This window comes from Rhinopithecus bieti, unplaced genomic scaffold (assembly GCF_001698545.2).
Source record: "Rhinopithecus bieti isolate Rb0 unplaced genomic scaffold, ASM169854v2 scaffold_28822, whole genome shotgun sequence".
In the NCBI taxonomy this organism is placed as follows: domain Eukaryota; kingdom Metazoa; phylum Chordata; class Mammalia; order Primates; family Cercopithecidae; genus Rhinopithecus; species Rhinopithecus bieti.
In genome coordinates, this window is record NW_016812536.1 from 215,288 (window position 1) to 226,983 (window position 11,696).

General features: G+C 50.6%; 1 protein-coding gene and 1 long non-coding RNA gene across 15 annotated transcripts in view; one reads left to right on the forward strand and one right to left on the reverse strand.

Moving 5' to 3' along the window:
• The window catches only part of RABL2B (RAB, member of RAS oncogene family like 2B), a 15,384-nt gene extending 7,031 nt beyond the window's left edge, over positions 1 to 8,353 (reverse strand). For 2 of the 8 annotated variants that reach the window (XM_017896442.1, XM_017896435.1), the window contains exons 1-5: positions 8,164 to 8,353; positions 5,964 to 6,123; positions 3,059 to 3,088; positions 1,782 to 1,861; positions 840 to 919 (exon numbers count right to left, since the gene is read on the reverse strand). In XM_017896442.1, coding sequence (XP_017751931.1) covers positions 840 to 919; positions 1,782 to 1,861; positions 3,059 to 3,088; positions 5,964 to 6,070 — 297 coding nt within the window. In that variant the 5' untranslated portion in view covers positions 6,071 to 6,123; positions 8,164 to 8,353. Of the gene's footprint in view, positions 1 to 839; positions 920 to 1,781; positions 1,862 to 3,058; positions 3,089 to 5,963; positions 6,128 to 7,718; positions 7,968 to 8,113 lie in introns of all 8 variants that reach the window. The other 6 variants (XM_017896441.1, XM_017896436.1, XM_017896440.1 and 3 more) reach the window with 4 other exon arrangements.
• Positions 8,354 to 8,449: 96 nt separating this feature from the next.
• LOC108545026 (uncharacterized) lies at positions 8,450 to 11,306 on the forward strand. Of its 7 annotated transcripts, none has more exons than XR_001890012.1 (3): positions 8,450 to 9,099; positions 9,305 to 9,996; positions 10,676 to 11,306. It is a non-coding gene; the product is annotated as an uncharacterized LOC108545026 (long non-coding RNA). The 7 variants fall into 7 exon arrangements; XR_001890014.1 differs by having other exon boundaries at positions 11,037 to 11,306; XR_001890010.1 differs by having other exon boundaries at positions 9,305 to 9,679; positions 9,905 to 11,306.
• The last annotated feature ends 390 nt before the right edge of the window (positions 11,307 to 11,696 follow it).

The following is an 11,696-nucleotide window of genomic DNA, read 5'->3' on the forward strand; positions in this document are numbered from 1 at the left end:
CCTACCACCATGCCTGGCTAATTTTTTGTATTTTTAGTAGAGACGGGGTTTTACCATGTTGGCCAGGCTGGTCTCAAACTGCTGACCTCAGGTGATCCACCCACCTTGGCCTCCCAAAGTGCTGGGATTACAGGCATGAGCCACCATGCCCAGCCATGAAAGTGTTTTTTAAGTGGCTCAAAAGAAAAGCATGCTCCTTTCCAGCATCTAAAAGTGGTGGCCTGAGAACCAAGCCAGGGAATTCACGGGTAGGAACTTCTGTAGGACACAGGTTTACAGAGCTCCTTTTTCCTTTCTTAGCCCTTTCCTCAGCTGCATTTCAGGCACTTACCACACCCTGGCCACTGGGGTGGAACCGTAAGGACTGCGTCCTAAGCAACAAAATGGGAGGCTCGGAGGGAGGCAAGGGGCTGGCCTGAGAGAGAAGGTTCTCTGGGACCCGCAGCATCTACTCAGTCCCAGCATGTGCCCCCTAGGGAAAAGCAGCAGGCAACAGTAGAGAGAGGCCTTGGGAGCTTGTCTGACAGGGTGGGTCCGTCAGAGGGACTGTGGCCCTGTCTCTGGCACATGTTTGCCTCTGGGATGCTACACCTGATGGTGAAGCCCTGAGCTTGCTGTTCCACCTTTTCTCCACCCAACCCCACCTCCAGAGAGCTCACCTGGCACCTTCTCACTAAGAAGCTCTGGGGAGCAGGTGTGGTTTGAAACATCCCCGGGTGACCCTGAGACCCCCTCCCACAACACCCAGACTTGGTTAAGAGGGCCCAGGGCTGCTAGGCCCCTCACCCCTCAGGCCAGACTTGCCCAGTGCCTTTGTCCACCTCCACCCCGTCTCATACCATGATGCAGGCGTGGGCCTTGTGGTAGTAGGAGGCATGCATGCTCTGGAACCGCTCCTGGCCTGCCGTGTCCCAAAAGTCTGCAATGTGAACACAGCTCTGACTGCCTGTTGGGGGCTGGAGATCACAGAGACCCACATGCCTGGTAAATTTCTGTGCAAGTCACTAAAATACGACACACATGTGGCACAAACCATAGCACGTGTGTGAGTGTACACGGGGAACACAGGGAGAAACAGAGACCACACAGCTCCACACGTGTGTCTTCAACACAGTGTACCTGAGTGTGATGAGAGAGGTGTGTGTTCACCTGTCTGTATGGGAAGACCGTGGGTTAGGGGCCAGGAGGAAGGACAACACACACTGGAAGCCCAAGGAGGGAGAAGATAGGTTCCCCCTGTTTCCCACATGATATGCAGGGTCCTCTAAGTTCTAAACTAGTCCAACTTCTCACGTGCGCTGACCACAGATGGTAGACAGAGTCAGGCAGGTTGTGTGGCCTGGCCAAGGAGAAGATTATGACCCGATGGAAGGTCAAAGCCCGATGTGGTAGATAGTGTTCTGACCACATTTATTTTTTTAAACTGGCTGAATAAGAACCCCTGAAGCTAGGCAAACTACAGCCTTGTCGAAGGCCTCTTAAGTTCTTCTTCCCTGAGGTGGGTACAGCCCCCCGCCTTCTCCTTTCCTGAACCCTGTCCTGCACAGGTGCCGCCCTGGACGCCAGGTCAGAGGGCTGGGACCTGGCCCTTGTGTGCCTCCTTCCAGCTTCCATGGCCTCCCGGGGCTCCTGGCTCTCTGGGTTCTCTCTACCACCCCTTATCCCTGCCTGGGGCCTCATTTCCCCTCTGGACTCTCTCCTTATGAACGTTCCCTCACCTCCCCTCGTCTCCCATTTCCTCTTTCCTGAGGGTCAGCATGGCTTGGCCCTGTGCCACTTACCCACAAGGATGGTCTTGCCATCTACCGTGGTTGTGTGCTTGTACAGGGTCAGGGCGTACGTGGACAGCTGCTGTGGCTGACTGCACTCAGGTTAAGGACCAAAATCAATAAAAGGGGAGGTAAGGAAGGAGTGGGGAGCAGGGGTGTTTGGTTTGATGAAATGGATCCTCTCCCTCCTCTTCTCTTTGGAGTTACCGAGATTTTAAATCAAACAAATGTTGCAGACAGAGGATCAGCTTCACATATGACTGGTACAAGCTCCATGGAAGAGTGAGGGGTGGCAGGAGACGGGAGTGTGTTCTGGTCATCGAAGTCTGAGGTAAAACGCAGAACAGGATTTTACAGACAAGTGTCATAAAGGGCATTATGCAGTTGGAAAAATGCAAATGCGGAAACCCCAACTCAATCATTGATGGAGCTTTCGCAGGCTAGAAAGGAAACCCTGACCCTAGGTAGCAACATGACCATTCCAGGGACAAAAGCTCCCACAAGCCTTACAGCTGACAAGCCATCTATCAATTTGGAGTCTGCCTATGTGTGAAACCCTGAGAAAAAGGGTTAAACTCTGGGGATAAACACCTTCTGAGGCTGCAAGAAGCTGGACAGTGTAAAAAGCAGAGCCAAATGTTGCAGGTGGGCTGGGTGTGTAGAAGCACTTGGTACAAGGTGGAGTAACACATACTCAGATCTTAAGGCAACTGAGCATTGGGGTGCAGAGCATAGGACAGGGAGCAGCAGGCTCCAGGGGCTCTTCTCACCTGTGCTTTTCAGTGGATCCACTTGGGAAGCTGTTTAAAAATCTCCCAGTTGAAGGGAGGAACTCACTCCAAACCTATACAATATAATAATTCATGGGAGGAAGGTGGGGCTGGCAGCTCCTATTTTACAAAGTTCATTCATATCAGAGATGTTTTTCAACAGTAGGGGGCCCAAGCTTTGAGGTTAAATGACTTGGCCAGTGTCAGAGCTACTAAGGAGGAGGAGGAGTTGGGGTTTCAGTCCAGGCATTAGATCCAAACCATTTGCTGTTTGCCATTGTACTGCCCTCTTAATATAAAACAAATCCAAATATGAGTAAGCTCCAAAATATACAGCACTGATTGTGCAATGCCATGTGGATCAATCGGCAAGAAACAAGTGTGGAACAAAACCTGTGCATTCACTTACCCAATCCTCCTTCCTGGGCTGCTGCTACAAAGGGGTGGGCAGTGGGGCACTGATACATGAGCGTGGGAAGACCCACAGGAAAAAGGGGTATTTCAAACCTTGAAGGATACAAGCCATCCATGAGAAATCTCTCCATGAGTCTGAAAGCAGAACAGGTAAAGTGGTCAGATGGCGTCTCCATCTCTCCCTTGTCCCAAACTTTATCACCCTAAGGCTGACAACCTGGAAGCCACCTGTGTTTCCCCCCTTTCGCTCCACAGTCACACAGTTTCCAGGTCAAGTCTGGCACCTGGGAATCAGCATTCCCAACCCGTCATAACCAAACAGCTCATGTCACTCTGAGTACACACACCAGCCCATGTGAAGCTCTCAAATCTTTATTCTCACCACAGCACAGTGCTGCACATACAATTACCCTTGTGTTATGCACAGAGAAACAGAGGCCAGGCCAAGGGTGTGCCTTCCGTTCAAATGCCATTTCCCAGCCGGGCACAGTGGCTCACGCCTGTAATCCCAGCACTTTGGGAGGCCAAGGCGGGTGGACCACTTGAGGTCAGGAGTTCAAGACCAGCCTGGTCAACATGGTGAAGCCCTTGTCTCCACTAAAAATACAAAAAATTAGCCAGGGTGGTGGCACATGCCTGTAATCCCAGCTACTCGGGAGGCTGAGACAAGAGAACCTGCTTGATCTATTGGTTATTGAGGGGACTATCTATTCTGAATGCAGTCAGTTATTCTGTTAAAAAATTAGGCAGACTTTGTCACTCCTCTGTGCAAAACCATCCAGTGGTTCCCCATTTCTTTCAGTTCAAACTCTCCCATTTCTTTTTCTCTCCCTCTGTTCTAGCCACTGGCCATTTCCTCCTTTTGTTGTTGAAATGCTCCTGCCAGATATCTGCAAGGCTTGCTCCTTGCTTTTTTCAAGTCTTTGACCCAATGTTACCTTTACAGCTAGGCCTTCCCTGACCACTCTCTTTACATTGCAACATTTTTCCCTCATGTTTTGTAGGGTCACTGCTTGCCTGTCTGTCAGTGTAATACACTCTAACCATGATTTTATACTTCTGACTTTAAACTGCAGCTTCAATTGTAAAAGGAAGATAGATTGATTTTGTAACTATAAAGAAACAGTACCCTTACTATAAAGAAAACACATCATCTTCTTAGATTACATAGAAAATTACACAAAGAAATTTCCGCAGCCAGAGGTTAAGATGGTAAATGAAAAAGACCCAAGCTCAGAACACTGTCTTGAGAGGGCACGTGCTCAGGAAGTGGAGGAGGAAGAGGAGAGATCCATAAACTTGCCTCATCAAAGCAGAAGCAGTGAAAGAATAAAAACACAGGCACAGAGGGATTTTCTTAAGGAAAAGTTGCCTCTGGAAGACAGGATGAAGGAGAGAAAAAGAAGCCCCAGAGACTCATTCCCTCCCGACATTCTGCAGCTTAGCAGAGAACCAGCTCGGCAGGCCTGAGCTCAACAACAGAGCAGGCCTATCTTCGGAGGCTCTTGGAAGCTGCCTCTGTCTCTGTCACATACACAGATGTTCCCTGTCTTCTTTTCCCAAAAATATTTAGAGTAGGCACTGGTTACTATTGGCCTAAGCACAACTCCCTCAGGATAATGAGAGCTTGGGACCCACGGAGTCACATGCTGTGACTTTTCTGCTTGCAAATTTCCCCCATCACCCTACTCTGTACTCACACCATGCGGCCTTAGTTGGGGGTGGGGGTGTGTGCCTGTGCCCTCTTTGCACAACGATGATAGGCAATTATTAACAGGAATGGAAGACCCTAAAGGTCAAGTTATACAGCTATCAAAGAAAAAAGACAACACATGTGGACCTAACTACTCTTAAAGATGGAATCAGAAAGCCACGTCTTGTTGGCCGGGTGCGGTAGCTCACACCTGTAATCCCAGCATTTTGGGAGGCCAAGGCAGACAGATCGCTTGAGGTTAGGAATTCCAGACCAGCCTGGCCAACACGGCAAAACCTGTGCTAAAAATACAAAACAATTAGCTAGGCATGGTGGCGCATGCCTGTAATCCCAGCTACACAGGAGGCTGAGGCATGAGAATGGCGTGAACCCAGGAGGCAGAGGTTGCAGTGAGCTGAGATCACACCACTGCACTCCAGCCTGGGGGACAGAGCGAGACTCCGTCTCAAAACAAACAAACAAACAAAAAAACTAAACCAGAGCTGCAGTGTGTGATTGTGTGGTGCGGAAGAGAGAGAGAGAGCGGGAGAGAGAAAGAATTCAAATTCATGGAGATGGCCTAAAAACCAGCAAAGCCCCCAGAGAACTATTCACAGCTACCTGAGTCAAAGGACATGTTTATAAAAATGAAGGTAGAAAACAAGGTGGGCCTGGAGTACTTGGGAAATAAGCGTAACCAATTCTCTGGGCAGGGGCAAGTGTACCCTCATGCTATGAAGGCAGAAATGGACATGTGCCCTCACCAGTCCTAGGTATGAGAAATAGGACATCTCATGGAGACAAGCCGCCAGCACCGCAGAGCCTCCCTTCACCTCTCCGGGTGGCATGTAGGCACCGAAATTCATTCAAAGAATAAGCCAATCTTCACAATGATTATAGTCAATCGTCAGTTCTACCCAGTTTTCTCTATCTCAGAGAGTCCCTCCAAGAAAGCATCTTCACCACCTTTACCCAATCTGTCACGGTGGCATAGTCACTTTTCTCTTTCCATTCCCACTCCCCGCCCTTGCCATCCCTCAGCCCACAAACCACATACAATGTCCTCAGTTGCTCCACATGTTCTCTCAGGGCTCAGAGGAAACACTCAAATTCCTCAGTCCTTATGACCTGCCCCCTCCACCCAACACACACAACTGCTCTCGTCATTCCCCCTGTTCCTCCGTGAACATCTGGACTCCAGCCAAGACTGCTCCTTCACCAGCCCCAAGAAGTCATGCTCCTCTGCCTCTGGAGGACTTTTTAAATGACCCAGACCCTCTCTGGGGCTGATATTTCTTCCCTAATCTCTCAACATACTTGGATTTGCCCACTGCGCTGTCTCCCAGGCAGATGATCTTCACGTTGTCATCAGCATCATACTTCCCATGGTCCAGCTCAGTGGGTTTGGTTCTGTCTTCTGCCATTGGCTCCTAGCTGTAGAGAGGGGTCGAGCTCAGGGGAGGGGAGGGTCTTGTCACTATCTGGGAAGATCAACAAGAGGATGTTGTCAGAGATAAGTCCCCTCAACCAAATTTATTTCCTCCTCTTCCTGGACAGGAGAGACAATGAGCCAACGAGAGAGGGGCCCAAGAATACGCTCACACCCTTCTCCATTCATCACCAACTTGCCTGCCACATGCTGAGCCTTGGGGTTGCAACCTTGTACCCACAAGATTCTCTTAGGGTGGTTTTCCCTATGATATATTCCTATTGCAGGTATGCTTAAGGTCACACCTCCCATGACCACCTGGAGAGACAGTATTCTGTATTTACAAGTTCTTTTTTTTTTTTTTTTTGGGATGGAGTCTTGCTCTATCACGCAGGCTGGAGTGCAGTGGCGCGATCTTGGCTCACTGCAAACTCCACCTACTAGGTTTGAGTGATTATCCTGCCTCAGCCTCCCCAGTAGCTGGGATTACAGGCACCTCCCATCACGCCCAACTAATTTTTGTATTTTTAGTAGAGACAGGGTTTTACTATGTTGGCCAGGCTGGTCTCGAACTCCTGACCTCAAGTGATCCGCCCATTTCGTCCTCCCAGAGTGCTGGGATTACAGGCATGAGCCACCGTGCCCGGCCTGTATTTACAAGTTCAACATACAAAAGTTTCCTTACTTGTAAAACAGGGACAAAAAAAAAACAAAAAACAAAAAACACACACAAAAAAACAGTGCCCAGTCACATGGTTGACATGAGACACTGTCTGCCAGAAAGCCTGAGCTCTCACCACTGAATGACACTGACACACAGTCAAATATGCCTGACCCACACTTGTGATCCTTTGCCTTCTTCATGCCTTTTACCTCTCCTTCATTTTCCATCCTACTGTAATCTGTACCTGCCTCTCCGTCTCTCAACACGTGCAATTCCCCTAACCCCCTTCTCCAGTGGTGTTTCAACCTTTATTAGTTTCAAGTATCTCCTAAATGCTGATTATACCCCGCTGTACCTCCATCTAGACTGCTTCCCTCAGTGCTGGACTCAGATATGGTATGCAATTGACTACTAGACTTGGAGTAGCAGAGTATGACACACAGGCATCAATAACATGTTATATACAAATACTTTAAGTCCTGTGCATCCCAAATGCTGCTCCTCACATTACCCATTTGCGCAAGACATTCACCAGGCATCCAGTGCCAAAGGCTGTGTACAACATAATCTCTAGCTCTGTTTTACTCTCCTCACACCTAAATATGCCTTTGCAAACATTCCTGAGAATGTAATCACAGTCCAGACTCTTAGCTAGGTGGGCACATAGAAATGATATGATGACGAGATAGCAGCAATAGGTGAACCTTACTGAGCATTCACCATGAGCAGACGTTGCACAGGGTTCAGGGGATGTAAGACACAATGATAGCAGAGTCTACTGTGGTAAGAGCAACGACAGAAGTATGCACACGGGTCAGGGGTAGAAAATACCAACAGGGCCCCCAAGTTTTCCTGACTGTGCCACCACACAGCTACTGCTTCTGCACAGCCAGGGACTTTGCCTTGTTTATCCAGGGACACAATTCCTGGGAAGCGGCAGATGCTTGGAAAGCATGGTGAGGGGTCTGCCCCCTTTCACCTGTACCCTGTAGAGAGAGCGACAGAAAGCCAAATCCAGCTGCACGGCTCCATGCTTGAAGAGGTTCTTTCTTTTGTTTAGAGACAGGGTCTCACTCTGTCGCCCAGGCTGGAGTGCAGTGGCGCGATCACGGCTCACTGCAGCCCTCAACTCCTGGACTCAAACGATCCTCCCTCCTCGGCATCCCTGGGACTACAGTCGTGAGCCACCGCTTACGGGCGAGGACTTGGTTGTCGCTGTCCTTGCGATCTAAGTGGGCAAGCTATCTTTCGATAAATGTTTTTGGGCACCAACCATGTCCAGGCATCGCCAGGCTGCCTGTCCCGCCCCCCACAACAGCCTCGCGAAGCCACCTTTCCGTCCTTCCCCCGACCGGGACGCCCTCCCGCCCAGACCTCTAGGGCAGCCTCTGAGGGGCTGATCCCGCGTGCTAAGCCAGCCTCACGTGCGGTCCTGAGTGAGGGCTGGAGAGACCAGGGACGCTGCAGGTCGCCTGCCCGCGGCCAGCGGCCCCTCTGGCCCTGCCGCCCGCCTGGACTTTGCGCGGTCTCAAACCACGCCCGCCGGCCCAGCTCGCGCTGCAGCGCACTCTGCTTCCGGCTCGGCCAGCGTCCTCGCAGCTGCTACGCAACCGCGCAAGGACCCCGAGGGAGGCTGCCCGGCAGAAGGCCTGAAGGACCCCGCTGGGGCGCGGGCTGCCCAGCGCGGCGCCTGGCGGGAGGGCCGCAGAGAGTGCGCATGCGGCCAAGTGCGGTACTGGGTGTCCTGGCTGTGGGTGTGGTTGGTACTGAGGGTTCAGTGGGTTCCGCCCGCCTAGGGGTGAGCACGTCAGCGGTGGGGGGCGCAGGTCCAGCTTTCTCCATTTTTTATTTATTTGATGGGGTAAATTTGAGCAAATTTCTCGAGTTGTCACATTTGTTATTAACTGAGCGGGAATTAGGAGAGGAACCTGGTCCTCTCGACACAGCCCAGCAGGTACGCCGCCTATGTGCCTGTGGAGAACAGCGGTTCCTGTAGGGCCGACAGGTGTGGACCAAGTAGCTGTGAAATTTCTTCTGAAGACAACGCACGAGGAGGACGCAAGTGAGCTCAGTGGAGGAGGGGCGCTACCCCAGGGGACGTCCCCATGCATGGGCTTGTGAACCCCGAATATCTGAGACGGTCTCAGTCAATTTAGAAAGTTTATTTTGCCGAGGTTGAGGACGCACGCCCGTAACACAGCCTCACGAGGTCTTGACGACATGTGTCCAAGGTGGTCAGGACACAGCTTGGTTTTATACATTTAAGGGAGACAGGAGACATCAATATATGTAAGATGAACGTTGGTTCCGTCGGGAGAGGCGGGACAACTTGAAGCAGGGAGGGGGCTTCCAGGTCACAGGTAGGTGAGAGACAAACTGTTGTATTCTTTTGGGTTTCTGAATAGCCTCCCCAAAGGAGGCCATCAGATATGCACTTATCTCAGTGAGCAGAGGGGTGACTTTGAATAGAAGGGGAGGGGCGGCAGGTTTGCCCTAAGCAGTTCCCAGCTTTTTCCCCTTTAGATTAGTGATTTTTGGGCCCTCAGATTCATTTTCCTTTCACAGGCTAAACAGCTTTAGGAACTGAAAAGTTCATGAGGCTGTAAGGAAGAGTTGAGTTGCTCCAGGTGAGCCTCGGCCACAATAGCATGCAGGACCTGGGCGCCCACGTAGGGCTCCTGGGAGGTTCGGGAAAGGGAGCTGTGAACCCTGAGTATCTGAGATGGTTTCAGGTGATTTAGAAAGTTCATTTTTCCGAGGTTGAGGACGTGCACCCGTGACAGCCTCAGGAGATCCTGACGACAAGTGCCCAAGGTGGTCAGGGCACAGCTTGGTTTTAGGGAGACCTGAGACGTCAGTCAATACATGTCAGAAGTACCTTGCTTCCATCCAGAAAGGTGGGGACAACTGGAAGCAGGGAGGGGGCTTCCAAGGTCACAGGTAGGTGACAGACAAATGTTGCGTTGTTTTGAGTTTCTGGTTAGCCTCTCCAAAGGAGGCGATTGGATGTGCACCTATCTTAGTGTGGAGATAGGTGATTTGGAATAGAATGAGAGGCAGGTTTGCCCTGAGCAGTTCCCAGCCTGACTTTTCCCTTTAGCTTAGTAATTTTAGGGCCCCAAGATTTTCTTTTCACAGAGCCTATGACTGGATTTGCATTTTTAGATCCTGCGAGGAGGCTGCTACACACATGCAGAAGTCATGCTGGTGGCCTGGACTCCGAAGGGAGAGAAGTGGATTTGAGAGACATTTAGGAGGTAGGATTGCCAGGGCCTTGGTGATAGCTTGGATGTGGAGGGTGGAGGAGGAGGGGTGTCAAGCAGATATTGCTCTTAGATTACCACCTGGGATATTAGGGAGAGTGAGTGGGCTGTTTTTTCTTCGTTAGGCAGAACTTGGTTTTGTGGTGCAGTAGGGTGCCTCAAACCAAAAGCCTGACTTCCTCGTACAGGCCAGACCCCACATGGCCGTTCCTGTGACTGCCAGGCCACTTTGAGGCTGAGAGAGATGGTTTTGTCTGGCCTCTGCCCTGCACGTGTTTGCGAATGACTTCTCTGTGTTGGCAGATTTGGGGGTCCACCAGATAGGATCCTGTGAAGAGACCCCAAAGGTCTTTAGTTCAATTTATAAAACATCTTTTTGTTCATATCATTTCCACAATCAAAGATGAATAAAATATACAGAGGTTTATGTAGTGAATAAGGTTGATGGTGCACCTGTGCTAGGCAGTGTTTTAGTTCGTTGAGACACCAAGGAGTTGAGACAATCCTTTACCTTGGAGTTTTGTGTCTGTAAGTCCTGCTGTTGAGAGCTGTGTGTGTTAACATGTCTGATTTGGGCAGGTGAGATCTGGGCCGTCTGTAAGGTTAGGTGAGAGGAGGTTGGTGTCCAGCAAGTATCCAGTGCCCCATCAACATCCCAGTTCTTGTCCACCAGTCTTCCAGGTTTTGGACTGATGCGGAGGCCCTCAGAGCGACTTCAGAGGAGAAGTAGTGTGCTCTGTGGCTGTCTGTTTTGGAATGTAAATTGTAAATCCTCTGCAAACAAGAAGTTGGAAACAAGTAGCGTTTCAGCTTGAGTTTCTTGTAAATGGCTTGCAGTTGTATGAACCAGAGCATGTATACCACAGGGCGACATGAGGGTCCCTCTATCACCATTTCTCCCAGTGGCCTAGGTGGGGATTTAAACAGAATAATGTGTGCAGCCTCATTGTGTGAAAGTCCAGTACTTTGTGCTTGGAGTGTCATCAGGGAAGGGCCCCTGACTTTGAAGCCTTCTGCGTCTCGCTCTGTGATAGGAGGCACAATATGGCCTTGGTCTTACGAAGACCTTGGGTGCCACAGCTCACTTCAGCCCTGATCAGCCTGATGCAGGCGCTGGGCCCTGGTTCTGGAGGTGAGAATACACCCTGGGCTTCCACTGCATGGCTGCACTGTGAGCATTCAGGTGCTTATTTGGGGACTGATACGGAGTCCTGTGCCAGATGCAGTGGTGCACACCTGGGAACCAAGGGTCCCTGCTTCTACTGGAGAATCTGGACAGATGTAAAAGGTAAGAAAGGCTGGGGGTAGGGGTTAGGGTTAAGGTTAGGCTTGGGGCTGGGGTTGGGGTTGTGGTTAGGGTTAGGGTTGGGGTTGTGGTTAGGGTTATGATTAGGGTTTAGTGTTGGGGGTTAGGGTTTTAGCGTTAGCGTTTTAGGGTTAGGGTTAGGGGTTAGGGTTGGGGTTATGGTAAGGTGTTAAAGGTTAGGGCTAAGGTTTAGGGTTAGGGTTGGGGTTAAGGGTAAGGGTTACAGTTTTTAGGGTTAGTGTCCTTGGCAAAATGGGTCCACCCTCTCCCGGGTAACCCTGGCTCTAGGCCCTCTTTTATGTCCTGGCCTGCCCCACCCGTCTTCTGGAGCCCTCTGCTGACCTAAACTGCACGCTGTATGTTCTTTCTTATAAGTGGGACATAAGCT